At 36.4% G+C, this 23,100-nt stretch overlaps 1 protein-coding gene across 7 annotated transcripts in view; it reads left to right on the forward strand.

The window, feature by feature from the left end:
* dscama (Down syndrome cell adhesion molecule a) overlaps nucleotides 1-23,100 on the forward strand; it is a 185,024-nt gene that overhangs the window by 155,564 nt on the left and 6,360 nt on the right. For all 7 annotated transcript variants that reach the window (XM_021479191.2, XM_073914132.1, XM_073914130.1 and 4 more), the window contains exons 19-28: nucleotides 2,948-3,103; nucleotides 4,561-4,694; nucleotides 7,339-7,492; nucleotides 10,351-10,468; nucleotides 13,592-13,752; nucleotides 17,633-17,731; nucleotides 20,324-20,512; nucleotides 20,651-20,941; nucleotides 21,281-21,457; nucleotides 21,619-21,649. In XM_021479191.2, coding sequence (XP_021334866.1) covers nucleotides 2,948-3,103; nucleotides 4,561-4,694; nucleotides 7,339-7,492; nucleotides 10,351-10,468; nucleotides 13,592-13,752; nucleotides 17,633-17,731; nucleotides 20,324-20,512; nucleotides 20,651-20,941; nucleotides 21,281-21,457; nucleotides 21,619-21,649 — 1,510 coding nt within the window. The remainder of the gene's footprint in view (nucleotides 1-2,947; nucleotides 3,104-4,560; nucleotides 4,695-7,338; nucleotides 7,493-10,350; nucleotides 10,469-13,591; nucleotides 13,753-17,632; nucleotides 17,732-20,323; nucleotides 20,513-20,650; nucleotides 20,942-21,280; nucleotides 21,458-21,618; nucleotides 21,650-23,100) is intronic.

Raw genomic sequence — 23,100 nt, forward strand, 5'->3', positions numbered from 1 at the left:
AGGAAATTTTCACAGTATGTCTGATAATATTTTTTTGATAATTCTTTTTTTTTTTTCTTATTTGTTTTATTTCCGCTAGAATAAAAGCAGTTTTTAAAAAATGTTAAAAACCATTTTAAGGTCAAAATTATTAGCCCCTTTAAGCTATATTTTTTAGATAGTCTACAGAACAAACCATGATTATACAATAACTTGCCTAATTACCCTAACCTGCCTAGTAAACCTAACTAACCTAGTTAAGCCTTTAAATAACACTGTATGGAAGTGTCTTGAAAAATATCAAGTCAAATATTATTTACTGTCATCATGGCAAAGATAAAATAAAGCAGTTATTAGAAATGAGTTATTAAAACTATTATGTTTACAAATGTGCTGAAAAAATCTGCTCTCTGTTAAACAGAAATTGGAAAAAAAATGGGGGCTAATAATTCAGGGGGACTAATAATTCTGACATCAACTGTATAAACGCTTTACATCAATTGACCACAAGAGGGCAGAATATACCTTTTTTAACTTAAAACAATTCTTCCTTGGGAATCAAAACATAACGCTAATGCCCATTCTATACAGAAAGCCAAACTAGAATTATTACATCCCAAATAATAGCACATTTCCATACTGTTTCCAGAGTGTATAATGTCTGTGCTGTTCATACATGCATATAAACAATTCTTGCTCCCAGTAAAACTACAGTAAAAGCTCACAGTATATTCAAAAAACAATGCAGTGTGCATATTTTGCAATTCAGCGCTAGTCTCTTTGTTTTGGTGACTGTTGTGCCACTTGACTTGTGTGAATAGTCCTCTGGTGAGTGATTGAGACTGTGAGGTTAGTCAATCGATCACAGCTCACAATCCAGAGAGCAGCAAAACACCATCCGCACACCTGTTTAATTGGCTCCTCGATGGCTCTTCATCAACTTGCGCTCAGAAGAACAAACTCACAGCACACATTATGGCGATCCTGCTCTTTCCAGGAGCTGTTTGCTTATAAATTGCCTTATTATGAAGCTGCAGACTTCAACGCAGGCGACTCAGGGATTGCATTCAGCAGTGAGCGGCAGAAAAAAAAAATAACAGTGGCTCTTTTCTGTTCAACAGTGGTTGTTAGAGGACTAAAACAATGGTAGAAAAAGGTATTAATGACTAAAAACCTGCAGCTTTGTCTTATATGATCTCTTCTGAGTCTCTCTTCTGAATCTCAGAAAGGAATAGTGCAAGTGTGTCATTTGTTTAGTATTTAAAGAGCACCTATTTTACATTAAAAAAGGCTCATATTTTAGTTTTAAGGGTCTCCAACAACAGGCTGATCTGCATGCAAGGTACTTTTAATGTCTTATAATCTGCATTTATTTTTATCTAATTATCCCAGCGACTCCCATATGAATCGTTCAGCGACTCATTTGTTCCCAAACCCCTCCTTAGCGGGAAGCTAATCTGCACTGATTGGACAGATGACAGTCTGTTGCGATTGGTTGACAGTGTTCAGCGCGAGACAGATTGAAATGCCCAGCATGGCTTATCAACAATATTGAAGTAGTCAGAGTGCAGAGAGCATGTGTGAGCATACCTGCCGACACTCCTGTTTTTCCCGGGAGTCACCCGTATTTCAGACCTATCTCCAGCCACCCATCTATTTTGTTATTTATTCCGGTAAACTCCCGTAATTTAAACCAAAACTTCCCCCTGGTCCTCAGCATTTTGGTACAGTCTGTGAAACCCCCTGGTGGCCAACATTGGTATAGGATCTGATCGCAGCGGCCGCCCGAAACAGGCTTCATAGTAGTTACTGACACCACACTACACAGTACCCGGTTCTCAACAGTGTTATCTCACCCCCAAGCCTAAACCCCCAGTCTCCCGGATTTTCATCGACAGATGAAATGCTGGTGTTTAACTGCCCAATGCAATGCCCGGATACAGTACAAGTGGTTACAAGTAACAAAACTCAATTAAATACATAATTTCCAAGCTAGAGAAAACAAGGAGTACACTAATTTTCAGAATGCAACTTTAAAATACAGTCACATACCGCATAATTGTCCTACTGTAAAATTCAGCTCATATTACGTTTAAATACTGTGCTATTTACAAAAATTGTGAACAGTATAACTTTTAAAGCTTTTTGTTCTCTTCATTTTCCTGTTCATACAATTTTTATTTAGTATTTTCCCAACATATTTCATTGATTGTGCTATTTATTAACTGGCTTTTTATTATAATATAAATATTCTGCAACAAATTGTATATTTTAGGTCAGTTTCAGACCTTATTTTAATTAGGAGCTCCAGTTTCTCATTCCTTATACTGAATTAACCATAAATCTTGATGTTTCAAATATGCTGTAGTACATTTGTTAGAATACAATGTACTTTTTTTCAAGAGTATATTTATTCCATATTTAGTGTTTTTATAATTGATTTTTGTTAGCAAAATCTGCATGTTTTTTGCTGAAAAGTACAGTAAAATGTGTGTTCAATTTACCATTATAAGCCATTATAAAGACTAAACATATTTTTGTTCCTGTTTTGGCTCAAATATATGGGAGAAATTTTAACAAATTATTTTACATTTTTTGCCATTTTTAAGTAGATTCACACCTATTCTAGAATATGTTTATTTCATAATTAGTGCTGTTTTTAAAAGAATGTTCAAGAGTAATTCTTTCACAAAACCTGCATTTTTTGGGTGAATTTACAAAGTTGACTTTAGCATTATAAGTCATTATACGGGCATTTAGAAATCTTTCTTGGTTTTGACACAACAGAACTATAGGAGAAATGTAAAATTTCTTTCACATTTGTTAGAATTTTTTTCAATTTACACCACTATAATATGTTTATTCCATAACTAGTTTTTGCTGAGTTTAAAATGTTAATTTTGTTTACTCTAGCATTATAAGTCATTATATACACATTTAGACATCCTCCATGTTTTTTGCACCACAGAACTAGGAGAAATCCGAAACGTCACGACTCATAAGGCCCCGCTGGAGCTGGAAGGTCTGGAGAAATACACCAACTACAGTATCCAGGTGCTGGCCTTCACCAGAGCAGGAGACGGAGTCCGCAGTGACCAGATCTACATCCGCACCAAAGAGGACGGTACGACCTACACATACAGTATCATTCTCTGATCCCCTCATAAAGACAGCCGATTTTTCATTTGAAAATGAATCAGACATTTTAAGTGAATCATTTGAATAAAAGAATCAGTGAATCACTAATGAAGGCATATTAGTTAAAAGTAGTGCTGTACAGCAGTGTTATTTTTGACTGCAAATTTGGACTTAGTTTTAGTGTAAGTCTTTTGACTAAAATAAAATTTTCTAAATCTAAAGCATGCTGATGTTGCTTTAGATTTGTTGTTTTTATCAGCTATTTCCTCCTCATGCGGTTTACGGTATTTTGGTCTTGACATCAAATGTCAAGTGAATTGGGTGAGCTAAAACTGTCTGTAGTGTATGTGTGTAAACGATTGTGTATGGTTGTTTCCTAGTGATGGGTTGCAGCTGGAAGAGCATACGCAGCTTAAAACATATGCTGAATAGGTTGGTGGTTCATTCCACTGTGGCAACCCTAGATTAATAAAGGGACTAATAAAAAAAAAATAATAAATGAATGAAAGAATGAATGAATGAATGAATGAATGAATGAATGAATGAATGAATGAATGATACAAAATATTTGTAGTTCTTCAGCGATCTGCACAGGCTGGATTGCTGGTGACTGTGAAAGTCGCTTTAAATTCAAATGAGATTCTGCTCTTTTAAAAAGTGGGCGGGGCTAAAAATGTGTGTCATCATAGTGGCAGATTTAAAAACAATGTGCGACAGAGGCCAGCTAGTAGGTGCTGTGCAGGTAAACCTCACTCCTCTGACCTCTAAAGATGCTTAAGCGACAGATGCTAGAGGCCATGGTCTTTAGCCTCCTTGTTAGATTAACCGACTCCCATGCAGAACGCTGCCGGTTCGATCTCAGCTCGGAGCCGGTTGGGTGGTGTTGGACCAGCGGGGTTACATATGCTAATAAGGGAGAGATCATCACTAATGGGCAGGGCTTCCCCCTCTGATGACACATACAAAGGAAGAATGTCAAAGTGTTTCTGCAGACGGTTTTTATAAAGTGTCATCATAAAAAGACATTAATTTTTACTATATTAATATATTTTATATTAATATATTTTTACTAAACTTTTCTATATTCACAGAATGTGTCCACACGACTGTGTTTAAACCCCTTATAAAAGTTATTTTTGCATAATAGTTACCCTTTAAAGTTTTACTAAACCTACAGAACGCTAATGTTAGCAGCATTTACCTCTCGCCTTTGTTTGTAGTAGTTTTTCTTAGCTTCGTTGATATGCGTCACAAGTTGTTAGATTTAGTCCATTTTTTTCAATCAAATACCTTATATTTACTGTACTAATCCAACTGTTTTATCAAGAAGAGTTACAACAGAACGAATCCAGAAGATTAACAATAAATAAAATGGAAGTAATGGATGATCTGTCCAGATCTGTTGTGCTGTATGTACTGATGTTGGTCTGTTTGGCTCTGCAGTGCCGGGTCCGCCTGGCGGTGTAAAGGCAGCTGCAGCTTCCAGCTCTGTGGTTTACGTTTCTTGGCTTCCTCCGCTAAAGCTGAATGGCGTCATTAGGAAATACACAGTCTTCTGTTCCAGCACGTCTCCCACGGTAAGACTCGGCCAACTGCTCTCATGCTAACAGCAGAGAAATCAGGCTGACTGTTAAGACAGTGTTAAACAGTGCGTGGCGTCACACTGTGCCATCAAGCTTTAAGGTGATGTGTTTGAAGTGTTATATTTTTAGCTTTTTATACTATTGTAATTGTTGTTTTAACAATGTGAGTGCAAGCTGACATTATTATGAATATTTGACAAATATTTATGAATGTGCATGATTTTCAAATGTGATATCAATATATATATATTAAGGGTGTAACGATACGCATATTCGTATTGAACTGTTCGGCACAAGGCTTCCAATTCGGTACGCATTGCAAACTGAACAATTCGATTCAGGCAAATATCTAAAAAGATAAAAGAGATTAAGTACAAAATATAATGTTTTCAGTGCAACACCCTCAACATGGCATCCCAAATGACGTGACAGGCAACATGCTGCCTTCGCGCTGTCATGTTAAACAGTAGACCATCGCTTTTGAACTCAGAATATCACTTTATTAAAGCCTGCACTCATATTGCTGCCTTCTGTGTGTCAGCCTGCATGTGCTGGCTCCGGCCACGTTGCCTCAGCAACCCTGGCCCCCGACACAAAACAACAAATCTCAATTCACATATCACTATACCCGCCCACCTCCAAACGCTACTCCAGTCAGGCACGCGCTACACTAGCTTGCAAAATGGCTAGTAACGTTAATGTAATCCCAGACGTTCCAAGTCATTGGAAGTTTCGGGAGTCTCCCACAAATGCATAGAGACTCCGGAATGCTTGTAAACAAATCATAATCTTCCGGAAATCGCGCGTCTCCCCCCCACCCCCCGGCTCTTAAATACGTCGCACATCTCTCTTCACCACATCTCTCCCAGCTCTTCAGGTACGTTGGGCACAACTCACCCCCCGCCGCTCAGGTACATCGCACGCACACACCTCCACCGCTCTTCAGAGCTGGAGCAGCATTCAAACAGGCAATTCCTAAAGATTCGAACTGGGCAAAACAAATCACCAAGGCGATCGATACATTTATAGCATTGCCTTAAATGTGCCTTAAATTCTTGCCTTAAAAAGCCCCAAAAGTACATTATGTTGTCCAACAGCTGCAATATTTGGCAAACTCTATTGAGTTTATTGATCTGCTGTCTCTCTATGTGGGCGGAGTAATACAGAAGGGTGAGAAGGCTGTAGGAGTTCTGATATTGCAGAATATCGCATGGCTATTAGCCAATCAGATTCGAGAACCAGTCAGAACTGTTGTATATATTGTTATACATGGTGTCCGCTACATTCATTTTCCATGGTGGGGTGCCACACCAAAATTTATCCCGCCACAGCTACATTACACCTTCTCATTCAAAACATTGAGTCATTGTTGTTGTTGTTGTTGTTTTTTAATAGCAGATTATAATTGCACCCAAACGCATTAAAAGGTAAATGAATTATAACAGAGCAAACTTTTCTGTAATCGTAGTAGTGCTGCGCGTTATTTGTTTAACCCTTTAAGGTGACATGCGTGAGGCCAGCAAACACAATGTCGCTTTCAGTTAACATCAACACAGTTTCCATAAATATACTTTATTTATAGATAAAGGTCTGTGCTTCTGCATACAGTGACTTTATCTTGCTTGAGTTTATGGCTGTTCAACTTTACTTCAGGACGCATTAATGCTGCTCTGTAGGTCTGTTGGAGAAATTCATAAATATTCCTAGAAAATTTTATAAAAGTTGGAGACATACTCACAACATAAATGTGCTAAATCGCACTTCAGCAGTGTTTATTTAAAAGTGCACAAGAAGATCTGTGCTTAAGCACCCCCCCCCCCCCCCCACACACACACACACACACCCAAGCCTGTTTTCCTAACTTTTTATGCTCATTTAAGACAAAATTAGTTTTGTTTGGGGAAAAAAAACACCAAGATCGACATCCTTATATGTTATTATTATTAATTATGTGTGTATGTCTGTTTAAACACGCACCCAAAAGCCAGACTTTATCTCCGATTCAAATCGCGTGTTCAGAATCCGTTTGGGAAACAGCTTCTGTTCATCACTATGGAGCACGTCAGCTGACAGTCATGCACCATTATATGACTGTTTTAACGATTGTATAGGATGGGCGACAGCACCTGTAATCAAAAGGAAATGGAATCACGCCGTTTTTAATATTTATTTTTAAGTGTTTTCATTTCTAAACAAAGCGAAAACCCAGAAGACTCACGTTTTAGAGCAAGGTGCGACCCCTGGTGGTTTGGCGGTATGGGTTGCGTATAGGGAGGCTCGGCTGTTCAGAGAAAGACTAAAAATACGGGAGAAATACGGGAAAATACCTTTACAGGATGATAGCGGGATAGAACAGTAAAATACGGCAGAATCCCAGGAAAAACGGGAGGGTTGACAGGTATGTGGTAGATTTGTGTAAAAGACCTGCCGCACAGCTGAAAAAAATCCTAGAGGTAACACTATATATATATATATATCTTGTCTATAGTTGAGGGCAAAATTATTAGCGATATTTATTCTTTTTCAAATATTCCTCAATTATTTCCATTTTTCTTCTTGAAAAAGTCTTATTTGTTTTATTTTGGCTAGAGTAAACATCTTTGTTTCCTTCATTATGTGTACCTGTCACTCTGTTCAGGTGGTCAGTGAGTTTGAAGTGGCCCCGGATGAGTTCCTGCACCGCGTTCACAATCTCAGCCGTAACAGGAAGTACAATATCTGGGTGATGGCGGTGACTGCTGCCGGACGTGGCAACAGCAGTGATGTCATTACCGTTGAACCCCTGGCCAAAGGTCAGTCACTTACCTTGCTTTTCTTCGGGAGGAAAGCAGACGATCTGTGCTTTTATGAGTCAGGTTTTATGTTTAGCAATTCTGTAGTTTAAGTATTAGAGGAGCGTGATAATAAGCCAAAAAATGGCATGGTGTATAAATATGCTGAAATATATGGTGTTTGGGGGGCAGCACAGTGGCTCAATGGTTAGCACTGTCACCTCACAGCAAAAAGGTAGCTGGTTCGAGTCCCGGCTGTGTCAGTTGGCATTTCTGTGTGGAGTTTGCATGTTCTCTCCGTGTTTGTGTGGGTTTCCCTCACAGTCCAAACACATGCGCTATAGGTGAATTGAATAAACTAAATTGGCCGTAGTGTATGTGTGTGAATGACTGTGTATGGGTGTTTCCCAGTACTGGGTTGCAGTTTGAAGGGCATTAGCTTGGTAAAACATACGCTGGATAAGCTGGCGGTTTATTCCACTGTGGTGACCCCTAATGAATAAAGGGGCTAAGCCGAAGGAAAATGAATAAATGATATGGTGTTTGGGCGCACATTTTAGTAGAGGCAGATGTGAATGCATCAAACCTGATATGAAATTAAAACTGAAATTTGCAAACAACTGTTGATGCTCAGCAAACGTCTACACACTTGAAAAAATAAAACGTGTGTTTGATAAAATGGGTTTTGTCTTGTTTCTAGTCCAGATATCTACAAATCCTTATATCAAGAATTAGATTCAGAAATAATAAGACAAAATGAAGTGAATTTGTCTTAAAAGAAGCTAATTTATCTGCTAGTATGGTTAGTAAAATGATCTCGTTTTTGTTTTTCTACCACACTGGCAGATAAGTTAGCTTCTATTAAGAAAAAAAAACGCTTAAATATGACTTATTGTTTCTGAAAACAAAACAATATAATTTGCTTGTTTAGAAAATTATTCCTAATATATGAATTTTTATATATCTAGACTAAAAATGAGACCAAAACTTTGAGTGAGAAAAGCATTTTTTGCAGTGTACTGAAATATTTTGTGTCTGTTTTTAAAATAAACACCATTTGATTTGCTCTACTGCAGTAATATCAATCACAATGTGTGTGAGGTTACCTTTATACTGTAGATGTGAACAGGGATGGGCAGTATTTATAATACTTGTATTGCAAGTACTTATTTAAAAAAAAAAAATGGTTTGGGGTCAGTGGGATTTTCTTGTGCTCCAAGGCTGCATTTATTTGATCAAAAACTCAGGAAGTATCTCTATTTACAATAGCTTTTCTTTTTGTCAAATAAGTTTTATTGAAGACAGATAATTCTGTTTACATATTTTGTCTACATATAAGATAGGCAAAGTGAACAAGAAAATACATTTTAAAAAAGTAAAAACAACATGAAAATGATAAAAATAAAAACCACCCACATAACAAGCAAACTTGTCACAAAGACCTGTTTGAACAACAGAGTATGATGACAAAGCATATTAAAACATTACAGAAATACTGCATTATCATGAGAGGTTTCTTTCAAAGGATAACTTTTCTATTTGAACATATTTTAACATGTTACTTATTGTAGTGAAGTAAAACTAAAATTTCAGCATCCTCACTCATTGATTTAATATATTGATTTTGTGGTTTAATATTTTTGCATAAACCCACAGTACTTTTTTCATCAATTTGATGCATCTGTTTTGAATAAAAATATGCATTCATTTAATAAAATCGAAAGGAAACTTACCTGTTAACCAGTGTTCAACTGAATTAGCCGTCTAATCAATAACGGAGTTGACTGAGAAAACCAGAAGGGAGCAGAAGCAGGAGACAAAGTCATCCTGATAAAGAAAGAGCAGGGTTTATTGAATATTCTTAGTTGCATATGGTTTTAATGCTCAGACTTTATAAATTCAACAAGTGTTATTATAGCACGAGCAACAGCAATGGAAAATTACTGCTTCACAACATTGTCCAGAGACAATATAGACCTTGATATGGAGACATTCTCTTATCCCTTACTCATGAAAATAAGTGTCGCATGAATCCACAGTCATGGGATTATAACAATATGGAAAAACAGAAATAATAAAGCAATGATTACAGGAAGATAGTAATAATAAACTATACTGACCCTTACTGAGCCTAAACAGTAGTGTAAATATAGTACAATCACAATGACTGTGCTCTGCAGTGAAATTGAGAGTTTTTAATACACCCCTCCACTATTAAAGGGATAGTTCACCCCCCAAAATTCAAATGTACTCACTATTTACTCAACTACTCAACTTCAAGTGGTTCTAAACCTTTATGAGTTTCTTTTATTCGGTTGAACACTAAAGAAGATATTTTGAAGAATGCTGAAAAGCTGAAAACCTTTCTTCCGTTGAACACAAAAATAGATATTTTGAAGAATGCAGAAAACCTGTAACCATTGACTTCTATAGCAGAGAAAAAAGTAATATGGAAGTAAATGAGTATATGTTTCCAGCATTCTTCAAAATATCTTCAATTGTGTTCAACAGAAGAAAGAAAGTCATCAGGTTTGGAAAAAGGACGATTAAATGATGGCAGAATTTTCAGTTTTAGGTGAACTGTCCCTTTAATGCTTTTTTCAGTGTATTAGACGTGTACATTAGAGAGGTATGGTTTGCTTAGTTCTTGTCAAAATACCATAGTTAACATGTTGAAATCTGGTAATGTAGTGTAGCTTATTTAAAAAAAAATGAACTTAAAAATAATTATCCCACATTACTTGTGTTTTATTGAGGCATGTAATCAGTTTGAAAAAACCCATACAGACCAATATTATGAAACATTTTTAGTGAACTACACTTTTAAACGTTTATATCTCAGTATAATTATGCTTTGTGTTTTTTTTACAATACAACAGCTCCTGCCAAAATCCTCACCTTCAGTGGTACGGTTACAACACCGTGGATGAGGGACGTGGTTTTACCCTGCAGAGCCGTCGGAGACCCTCCTCCTGCCATCAAATGGCTGAAAGAGAGGTAAACAACCCACTGACGGCAATATACACTCCCAACAACAGTATTCACACCAGTATGAGCATGAGAAAAATGATACAGTACAGTTGAAGTCAGAGTTATGAATTTCACAGTATTTCCTATAATATTTTTTTTCCTGGAGAAAGTCTTATTTGTTTTATTTCAGCTGCAATAAAAGCAGTTTAGTTTTTTAAAAAACATTTCAAGGTCAATATTAATAGCCCCCTTAAGATACATTTTTTTATTATAAAGTCCTAATTGCAAGTTTTTAAGTCATAAATAACTTAGAATTCTGACTTCATGACTCAGAAATGCTACTTTATAAATCAGAAATGCGACTTTATAACTCGCAATTCTAACTTAATAATTCGGAATTGTGACTTTAACTCAAAATTCTTACTTTATAACTCAGAAATAGGACTTTATAACTCAAAATTCTGGCTTTGTAAATCGCAATTCTGACTTAATAATTTGGAATTGTGACTTTAAAACTGAAAATTCTTATTTTATAACTTGGAATTGCGACTTTATAACTCGGATTTCTGACTATATAACTGAATACTGGCTTTATAACTCGCTATTCTGACTTAATAATTCGGAATTGCGACTTTATAACTCATAATTCTGACTTTATAACTCGGAATTACCATTATAACTCAGAATTGCGACTTTATAATTTGGAATTCTGACTGTAACTTGGAACTCTGGCTTTATAACTCGAAATTCTGACTATATAACTCTGAATTCTGGCTTTATAACTCAAAATTCGGACTTAACTCGGATTTCTGACTTTATAACTCGGAACTTTAACTCAATGACTAGGAATTGCGACTTTATAACTCAGATTTCTGACTATATAACTCGGAACACTGGCTTTATAACTCAAAATTCTGACTTTATAACTAGGAAATCTGACTTTATAACTTAGAATTGCGACTTTATCACTTATAATTATGACTATATAACTCTGAATTCTGACTTTATACCTCAGAATTCTGACTATAACTCAGAACTCTGACTTTATAACTCAGAACTCTGACTTTGTAACTCAGAATTCTGACTTTTAACTCAGAATTCTGACACTATAACTGAGAACGCTGACTTTATAACTAAGAACGCTGACTTTATAACTCAGAATTCTGGCTTTATAACTCAGAACGCTGACTTTATAACTCAGAACTCTGACTTTGTAACTCAGAACGCTGACTTCATAACTCAGAACTCTGACTTTGTAACTCAGAACGCTGACTTTATAACTCAGAACGCTGACTTTATAACTCAGAACGCTGACTTTATAACTCAGAACGCTGACTTTATAACTCAGAACTCTGACTTTATAACTCAGAACTCTGACTTTATAACTCAGAACGCTGACTTTATAACTCAGAACGCTGACTTCATAACTCAGAACTCTGACTTTGTAACTCAGAACGCTGACTTTATAACTCAGAACGCTGACTTTATAACTCAGAACGCTGACTTTATAACTCAGAACTCTGACTTTATAACTCAGAACTCTGACTTTGTAACTCAGAACGCTGACTTCATAACTCAGAACTCTGACTTTGTAACTCAGAACGCTGACTTTATAACTCAGAACGCTGACTTTATAACTCAGAACGCTGACTTTATAACTCAGAACGCTGACTTTATAACTCAGAACTCTGACTTTATAACTCAGAACGCTGACTTTATAACTCAGAACGCTGACTTTATAACTCAGAACTCTGACTTTATAACTCAGAACTCTGACTTTGTAACTCAGAACGCTGACTTCATAACTCAGAACTCTGACTTTGTAACTCAGAACGCTGACTTTATAACTCAGAACTCTGACTTTATAACTCAGAACGCTGACTTTATAACTCAGAACTCTGACTTTATAACTCAGAACGCTGACTTTATAACTCAGAACTCTGACTTTATAACTCAGAACGCTGACTTTATAACTCAGAACTCTGACTTTATAACTCAGAACGCTGACTTTATAACTCAGAACGCTGACTTTATAACTCAGAACGCTGACTTTATAACTCAGAACGCTGACTTTATAACTCAGAACGCTGACTTTATAACTCAGAACTCTGACTTTATAACTCAGAACGCTGACTTTATAACTCAGAACTCTGACTTTATAACTCAGAACTCTGACTTTATAACTCAGAACGCTGACTTTATAACTCAGAACTCTGACTTTATAACTCAGAACTCTGACTTTATAACTCAGAACGCTGACTTTATAACTCAGAACTCTGACTTTATAACTCAGAACGCTGACTTTATAACTCAGAACGCTGACTTTATAACTCAGAACTCTGACTTTATAACTCAGAACTCTGACTTTATAACTCAGAACGCTGACTTTATAACTCAGAACGCTGACTTTATAACTCAGAACGCTGACTTTATAACTCAGAACTCTGACTTTATAACTCAGAACGCTGACTTTATAACTCAGAACGCTGACTTTATAACTCAGAACTCTGACTTTATAACTCAGAACGCTGACTTTATAACTCAGAACTCTGACTTTATAACTCAGAACGCTGACTTTATAACTCAGAACGCTGACTTTATAACTCAGAACTCTGACTTTATAACTCAGAACTCTGACTTTAAAACTTGGAATTCTGACTTTATAATTTTTTATCAGAATTTTTTTTTTTTAATTCAGTGGCAGTAATGGGCTTCCATACTAACCACTTTTAATTAACCTAGTTAAGCCTTTAAATGTCACTTTAAGCTGATTACTAGTATCTTGAAAAATATTTAGTACAATGTTATGTTCTGTCATCATGGAAAAGACAAAGATAAAAAATATATCAGTTATTATAAATGAGTTATTAAAACCATCATGTTTAGAAATGTGTGGAAAAAAATCTTCTCTCTGTTAAACAGAAATAGGGAAATAAAATATACAGGGGGGCTAATAAATCTGACTTCAACTGTAGATCTGCTAGCTGAGTTGAGTGTGATAGTGAAGAAAACACTGCAGTGCAGATCCAGCTTTTCGGTAAGAGCAAACAGCAGCTACTGAATACCTATGTGTAGCATCCGTCACTTGGGAATGCTGGGAAATGTCAAACTCTGCCTCCTTCATTGAGGATTCACACTGTTTGTCGACAGCGGGAGTCCGGCCCCTGCGGTCATCGATGGAAGACGCAGCATCCACGGAAATGGCAGCTTCATCATTAAGACTGTGAAAGCAGAGGATTCTGGGTATTACACGTGTGTCGCTAGCAATAACTACGGGACGGACGAAATCATTCTGAATCTCCAGGTTCAAGGTGAGGAGGATGTGTTGCTTTCTGTGGGGATGGAGCTGCAGCGTTTAGGATAAACTGAGAATTGGGATCATTTTTACGATTCTGTATGGACATGCAAAAACAAATATCATAGAGCTTCTGGGAAAACATTATTTGCTGCAGTCTATTTGAATAATTAAATACTTATATTAGTTGTTTGAGCTCAGCTGGGTCAGTTGGCATTTCTGTGTGGAGTTTGCATGTTCTCTCTGTGTTGGTGGGATTTTTCTCTGGGTGTTCCGGTTTTCCCGCCAAGTCCAAAGACATGCGCTATAGGTGAATTGGGTAGGCTAAATTGGGTGTTTCCCAGTGATGGGTTGCAGCTAGAAGGGCATCCACTGCGTAAAACATATGCTGGATAAGTTGGCGATTCATTCCGCTGTGGCGTCTCCTTTAGATCGTTTTAGAAGGGCACTTTCTAAAAAGGTTGAGCCCTATGTGTGCACGTGCCTGGTCTCCTGATTAATAAAGGGACTAAGCTGAAAAGAAAATGAATGAATGAATGAATGAATGAATGTATAATTGTTTGAGGCTATGTCCACCACACTTATACATTTACAATTGAGGTGCACGGCTTACGCCCGCAAATAGGGAGCGATGGGCACTTGGTGTACAAGCAGCACGCATGTGATGCACTCATATTTTCCAGGCGCACCCAGTTGAAAACAGCTTTCCAGAATGCCGCGAGCGCACAGCAATTCACGTTACTAGAACTAACAAATGTGCTTCACACTTTATATATGGAATATACACATTTCAGTAATAACGGTAGACTAATTACCTCAGACTAACACAGCGCATCCAAACACTGCAGTGCTTTTTCACTTTTACCATAAATAAAACTTGTATTGGAGCTGCAGCAATGGTTTGTCCGTTTGTCATCCTTTGAGAAAACGGTTGATGGTCACCTACTGTAGTTATTTGAGATTATTGCACAAGGGCAAAGCGTATTGAAAATGATGAATGAAACCACGCACTGCGCACTCTTCACATGCTTTTAGGCACGATATGTGAATGGAATCTAGTTGGGTTTCGTCATCAGGTCAGAATAACAACACATCTAAAATTGAGTGCCGTGTAGGAGCAGTGAGGGGATTGTAAATAAAAAAGGATGTAAGAATGTCACCTGAGTGGCTTTTTGGTTTCTTTTCTTGTGCATCTTAGCCACTAGCTCCCCACCTGAAGAATTTCTTAGCATAGGGGTAATATAGTCATTCAACTTTGTTGCAATATGTACTAGAATAATGATGCCTGGTTTCTTTACCTGAAAACTCAGATTTATAATATTTCACCCTTACAGATACTGATCTACCTTAAAGTTTGCTTTGATTGCTCAGCATTTACACTTTACCATTGCACACACTTTGTAACATTTTATGTATCAGTTTAGGAGTTTCTTTAACATGTATGTTTATTTTATTATAAGACAAAAGAAACTAGATATTTGTTTTAATATGTTTGTTTTTGACTATACAACTATTTGCCTTAGTAATGTTGGTGAATTAAAATAAAGTGGTTAAATAAATTAAAAAAAATCCTAATATTACCAAATGGATTGTAAAAAAAATATTCAGTAATTATTGATACTGATTTATTTTATTTTATTTTATTTTTTGCTGTATTGCCCAGCCCTAGTATCATGTGTATATGTTGTCATTAGGGCAGGGACTTGGCGCCACCTTCTGGTGGTTTGAGTCTCATATTTATTTATGACTGGACAAACTCAACCAGCAAAATGTTTCCTTATAATTTTTTGGAGAAATCCAAAAATTATTGATGTCATTTTTGTCGATATCACACATTCTTATGCACAGCATTAAGTACTCCTTGAGTAAATGACATATAGTCAATTCAAAAGCACAAATAGAGATAACGCTGACACATGAAAAATTTGTCTTAATCACATCTTTCCCACAACTTCAAGAAAAACATCCCATGGGTAAACTAGAGCTAGTAAAATGCGTCTTCGCATTTAGTGTGAATAAAGCATTACTGTGAGGTAGTTAATGAATCAATTGAGAATTGCTGTCAATTAGTAATACAGTTGTATTCGTGTATGAATCCAGATCCTGATCATTTGAATCAGCTTTTGCAGCGAACATGACAAATTTGTCTTTACATTTACATTTACATTTACATTTAGTCATTTAGCAGACGCTTTTATCCAAAGCGACTTACAAATGAGGACAAGGAAGCAATTTACACAACTAAGAGCAACAATGAATAAGTACTAAAGGCAAGTTTCAGGTCTGTAAAGTCTAAGAAGGGAAGTGTTAGTAGTTTTTTTTTTTTTTTTTTTTTTTGTACAATTAGTGTGATATTCAAAGAGGCAATTGCAGATTAGGAAGTGAAGTGGAGACTAAATAGTTGAGTTTTTAGTCGTTTCTTGAAAGTAGCGAGTGACTCTGCTGTTCTGATGCAGTTAGGGAGTTCATTCCACCAACTGGGCAGATTGAGCGTGAGCGTTCGCGAAAGTGATTTTTTCCCTTAATCACATCTTCTGCACAAATTCAAAACTAGCAAAAAAAAAACATCCGCGGGTAAACTAGAGCTAGTGACCTGCTTCTTTGCATTTGGTGTGAAAAAAAATTTTATTCATTTTTAATTTTTTTGCCTAAAAACAAAACAAAAATATATTTATAATATTAGCGTAAAATACAAATAAATAATAGTATTAAGTAAAAGAAGATATATGTATTTATATAAATGATCAAATTGATTTTAAAATTTTGATGTTAACATTCAAAGCCATCCACAATCTTGCCCCTCCATATTTGTCTGCCCTCATCCACATTTCTGTTCCTTCTCGCACCCTGCGATCTTCTTCCTCCCTCCACTTGTCTGTTTCCTCTGCTCGTCTATGGGCAACAGCGCATTCAGCAGATCTGCTCCCCGGCTTTGGAACTCACTACCACCTGCCATCAGAAACATTGACTCCCTTACATTATTTTAATCAAGAATAAAAACCCACTTATTTAAGAAAGCTTTTAATACTTAATTGATTATTTTTATCTGCACTTAGGCTGTGTATATTTTTTTATTATTTCCCTTGTTGTTTTATTGCTCTTGTTTTATTGTACAGTGTCCTTCAGTTGCCAGAAAGGCGCCTTTAAATAAAATGTATTATTAATATTTTTATTATTATTATTGTTGTTATTATTATTCATTATTATTATTATTATTATTATTATTATTATTATTATTATTATTATTGTTGTTATTATTATTAATTATTACTATTATTATTAATGATAATAATAATAATTATTATTATTATTATTATTACTATTATTATTGTTATTATTATTATTATTATTAATTATTATTATTATTATTATTATTATTATTGCTATTATTATTATTGTTATTATTATTAATTATTACTATTTCTATTATTAATAATAATAATTATTATTATTTTTATTACTATTATAATTACTATTATTATTATTATTGTTATTATTATTTATTATTATTGTTATTACTATTATTATTATTATTTATTATTATTATTATTTATATTATTATTATTAATATTATAAAAGGAAAGAAAGAAATTAAGAAAAGTCCACTACAATATCACTAAAGCCTCTTGCAGTATTTCATTTTTTTTACTAAGGTTAAGTGGTTTAAAATTTCCATTAGCCATTGCTTAAAGGTTCAAGGAAAAGTTTTCCTTCTGTTTGAGAAATATTTGAAGCAAACTTATGAAATGTTTATTAGACATTTGCAGTAGCTGAATTGCTGTCATATAGTAATACGGTTGCTTATGTGTTTAAATCCAGATCATGATCTTTTAAAGATTAAACTTGCATCTGTAGTTCTTACGTCATGTTTCTCACTGTATAAATGTCATCTTCAGTCCCTCCTGACCAACCTCGTCTCACTGTGACCAAAACCACCACCACATCTATAACCGTGACCTGGACGCCCGGAGACAACGGCGGGAGTTCCATTAGAGGTGAGCGTTTACACCTTCAGATGGGGGAAAAAAGAAAGCAAACTTATTTTAGTGGATCAAGATTGAGGTGAAAATCATTATTTTGGCACATTCTATTCGAATCGAATTGGTGTTTAGAGAGTAAAGAGCGAAATACAAATTAAATGGGTAATTAACTTTAAAAAAGCAGCCGTTCATGGGTGGGTTAAAATCCAATTAATTTTGTTTCCACTGCATTAATGTAAAATGTAATTAACATGCCGCTGAACATAGCTCCAGACTTTAAATGCAGTTCATCCAATCAGAATCCTAATTTATTTGTCTCGTTATATTAATATGAGTCTTTTATTGTTACATAATCAGAGTTGATTTTTGCATCGAAGGTACAATTGTTTAGTGTAATTTAATCCTTTGATTTGAACCCATTTGCTTTAGAATATAATCAAATCCCCTTACATGTACTGTTCATTTGTAAAGCATTTAAAGGGGTCGTGAGCTGTCTTTTTATTATTATTTTGTACTATTCATTGAGGTCCACTTATAATGAACATAAAAAAACAATCCAATGTAGAAGTAATAGACTGTTTTCTGTCCTGTTTTGACCCTCGTCCTCATAACACACTGTATATACATAGGTTTAGCATAAGTTCTTGTGATTTTACAGTAGTTTTGTTTATTTAAAATGTTTCAACACTTTGCTATTGAGATTATATATATTAAAGTCCATCATCAAGGACCACAGTTCCAGCTAAAAAAAAAAAAAAAAAAAAAAAATATATATATATATATATATATATATATATATATATACACATATATATATATAACAGTTTTGTCTGGTTCTTGAATCTGATTGGTTGATTGGTATTCTGCCAGTAACAGCACTCACACCGCCCCTTCACCCTTGTGTATTACTCCACCCATATACAGCAACAAGGTACAAGCTGAGGACACTCTACAGTTTGCCAAATATTGCTGCTGTTGGGCAACATAATGTACTTTTGAGGCTTTTTTAGTTGAGAATGTAGTTGTTTAGATTGCAACTGTGCAGTTTATTTATAAGGATAGTGCCTATTTGAAAATATTTATCATTTCTGATGCTGTGTTCAGACCTGACCTGGAAGAAGCGTCAAGCGTGAGTGATTTACATGTTAAGTGGAAAAGCCTTCATCATCCAAACGAATCAATGCTGAATTTCAGCCTTCATAAAGCACATAAACACAGTTATTCCCTCAATAAAATCCATGTTAGCCATTGAGTCACCAGGCAGACAGAAACCCTGACCATGACGTGATTCCGCATCTATTGTGAAGCGGATTTGATGCGCAAATGAAGCGAGTAAACTCAAAATGTTCACACATCTATTTAAGCGCTAATAGCATGATTTATCCACACGTGCCACGTCTGGTGTGAACACAGCATGTGAGAGTGTGCAATTAGTTTATCATACTGAGCAAGGACGGTTGACATTTTCCATCCCTAAGATGGCAACAGAGATGCATATTAAGTCCTTAGAGGAGGAAAATACAGTGTAATTTCTAACTACAGCTGATCAAATCATTAATAAACTGGTGACTTTCTATGTCGATCTCTTTTGTATGTTGTAGTGCTGTATTTATACCAGTGCATAGTGCATTGAGTGTGAGATGGGACTTACATATATCAGGAATGTGTGTTGTGTTGGCAGAAAGAAAGAAGAAATGCCCGCATGTGTTTAGCGTTTTTCCTTATCGCTAACACAAATGCAATCTGGTAGTGATTGGACGGCTTTTTTCCGGGTTAATTATTGTGATCTCCCGATTGTAACAGAGAAATACTGTAGACTGTAACAGACAGTAATACTATAGGGTGATATCTCTGTAGACTGCTGTTCAGCATTATAAACTTAAAATGACAGCAAAATCATCTGTTTTTTCATCACTTTAGACATTACGCTAGAGAATCACTCAAATACTAGCTCTAAAGTGACGTTGGTGAATTAGTATATGCTGTTCTGACGTCAACTGCAGATGTGAATGAATGGCGGAAGAAAGTAGTTCCCAATACAAAAGGGTTTTTAGACTCTCCGTGTTTGATTTTCTTTTTTATGTACATGATTATACCGTCGAACTGTTGTATAAATGCAATAATACACTCATAGCAGTGCGATGTGGCTGTATATCAGCACTGGTGGGACACTAAGGCGCACGCCTCCCACCAGTGCTAATATACAACCACATCGCACTGCTACTCATGTGATATGGCTCATTTTTAATTAATGAATTAATTAAATTCTTAATATTTTACAGAGCGTCTGCTGCAGAGATATGCTGCACAATCCTTCACATCATGATTTGACCTTTAAATGCATCTCACTACATTAGTTAATGCGATTTGAAATGCGTTTGCGTGAAATACAGCAGTGTCTCTACATCTCCTCCATCCTCCTCTGTCACACTCGCTGCTTCTCTGTTGTTGTGGAAGAAAATAACTCTGTTGGGTTTGTGCTGATGGAGTCATTACTATAGCAACCGATGTGGATGTGCTGGATATTAAGTACACGGAACAAACGCATCCAGTTTCATTGCTTGGAAACTGAGGAGAATCATAAAAGATGTTTGTGTCTTCATGCAGGATATATTCTGCAATACTCAGAGGACAACAGTGAGAAGTGGGGAAGTATTTCCATCAGTCCCAGTGAACGTTCATACCGTCTGGAAAACCTTAACTGCGGCACTTGGTACAAGTTCACACTCACGGCCCAGAACGCTGTTGGTCCGGGTCGAATCAGTGAGATAATCGAAGCTAAGACTCATGGGAAAGGTGCGCATTTTATTTTGTTGCTATTTGTTTTGCTTTACTCTTACAAAAGAATTATAAAACTAAAATAAAAAGCTAAAACAACATAGGTAAATTAAAAATAAATAGATAAATGATATCTATCATCCTCTCCAATCACAGAGCCGCAGTTCTCCAAAGAGCAGGAGCTGTTCACGAGCATTAACGGAACGTCCGTCAAGCTCAACCTGATTGGCTGGAATGATGGCGGCTGTCCAATCACGTCATTCACCCTGGAGTACCGTCCGCTGGAAAGTCCGGTGTGGACCAAAGCTAAACGCACGTCTCTCAGCAAGAGCTACAACCTGCTGGACCTGCAGGAGGCCACGTGGTACGAACTGCAGATGAAGGTGTACAACAGCGCCGGGCTCGCCGAGAAACGAGTCAAGTTTGCTACGCTCAGCTATGATGGCAGTGAGTAAATCTCTCTTTTAATGCAGAAGGGTGTTGTTGTTGTGCCACTAAGGTTGCCAGGTTAGACTGACAGTTTCTATCTTCAAAACACATCCACTACAGAAAAAACATAACATAAGTTACATAAAAATTAATGCTGTTTAATTATAAATTGTGATTAATCGCATCCAACATAAAAGTTAATTTTTTGAACACCTTCCTGGCAGAATGAGATTCGTACACATATTTATTTATTTTTTTTTGGAGGATATTCTGTTCGTAGTGAGCTTTTAACCTGCCTTTTAAATCCATCTGTTTGTGCATGAAATGCTAAACATGGATTTATTTTGTTTGTCAAAGGCACCATTCCTCCATTGGTGAAGACTCTGGTGAAGGACCCCGTGAAGAAAACCAGCAATGAAGGGATGAAGATGATGGTGACGATCTCCTGCATCTTGGTGGGGATGGTGCTGCTCTTCGTCCTGCTGATGGTGCTGAGGAGGAGGAGGAGAGAGCAGAGGCTGAAGCGGCTCAGGGGTCAGAGACTCCAAAATACACACCACTGCACTTTCACCGTAGATTTAGAACACAGCATATGTCGCTGTTTGAGATTTGACTCACATCAGCTGTATTTTGCATGACTCTATGGTACTCCTATTTTCAGTTGATGTTAATGAAGCTTATTGTTTGTTCCGCAGATGCAAAAAGTTTGGCTGAAATGCTTATGAGGTAAACACTTTTGATTGTTTTGTTTTTATAAAGCAACCCAATATAGAAGTTCAGGCATCACTGACTTGCCTTCTTTTCATTTTAAATCCATATGACCTTTTTTGTCCTAAATATTGTTAATTAAGTTGGCATGAAACAGAAGCTAAAATTGTCATACTTTTTCTGCTATCTTGATGTACATCCACTTGAAAGGATCCATAAATATATACACTAGATATCGCATAGGGACCCTGAGCATGCGTCAATAGCGCCGCCACATTGGTACAGTGCTCCCAGGACAAATGTCACTCAACCGCACTAGTCAAGACAGTGTTATTACGTGAAGATGCGGGACTTTAGCGCTGTCTACTGGTGTAGTAACGAGCAAACAAAGAAAACAAAGCACAAAGGCAGAACATTTCATAGGTATTATTAAGTTTTTTTCTGTTTTTGTATGTTCTGAACTTTTGTGCTAATCAGGTAACGTTATTGATGATAACAGTCACTTACTGCAATCACCATACGGCAAAGCAGCTCCAACTTGCACTAAACACTCGGCTTATGCTAGTTTTGTTGAATAAAATCAGCAAACAATGCAAAAGAAATATGACAACGAGATGCTGCGCTGCCAGAAACCTGTATTATTGTCGGCTAATGTTAGTGAAAGAGTCAATCGGGGGATTCATTCACAAACGAATCGCTCCCTCCGTCAGTATGAGAAGTGAAAGCAGGAGAGGAGGTGTGTTTCAAGACATGATTAGATCAAATTTAACAGGGAGGGTGAATAGTACATTTCTGTACACACAAACACAAGCTTTTGTCAGGAATGGCAGTGCGGTCACTGATCCATCAATGTAGAAAAGTGAAGTAAAATTATAATTTTCGTAATTAGAAAAAAAAATTACATACTAACATCCAGGAAAACTCCTGATCATAGATATATGTGTATATCTCTGGCTTTGGATGGCCACAGTCCTCCACTGTACCTTGGTCCCACATTCATTTCAAAGGAGCGCTACCCTGTAGCAAGATGGCTGCGCTATTGACGCATTCCGTCCAAAAGACAACAATAGGCCAGGCGACATCTAGTGTATATATCTATGGAAAGGATCTTGAAAATTTAGGAAGGTGCATGATTTTGTTCTTTGGAAACCGATTGAATTGTTGAAAGATGGGTGTTGCTAACAAAATGAAGTACAAGTGATGATTGGACAAATTCAGAGCAGAAACTAGACACTCAAAAAAGTTTTAAAGGTTATGGTATTTCAGTGTTTTTTCGGGATTTTTTCCAGCTGTGGCGGCAGGCCTTTTTTTTTTACACAGATCTACCAACTACCTGTGGCGTTATTATTATTTCAGTGACAAATGTAGTGAGCGCAGTATTATAAGTCGGGATCACATTTATGTGATAGCATACGAGCATGTGGATCTCGGCTATACGTCGTGTTTGCTGGCCTCACACATCACGCACC

The sequence above is a fragment of the Danio rerio genome, chromosome 10 (assembly GCF_049306965.1).
Source record: "Danio rerio strain Tuebingen ecotype United States chromosome 10, GRCz12tu, whole genome shotgun sequence".
NCBI classification, from domain to species: domain Eukaryota; kingdom Metazoa; phylum Chordata; class Actinopteri; order Cypriniformes; family Danionidae; genus Danio; species Danio rerio.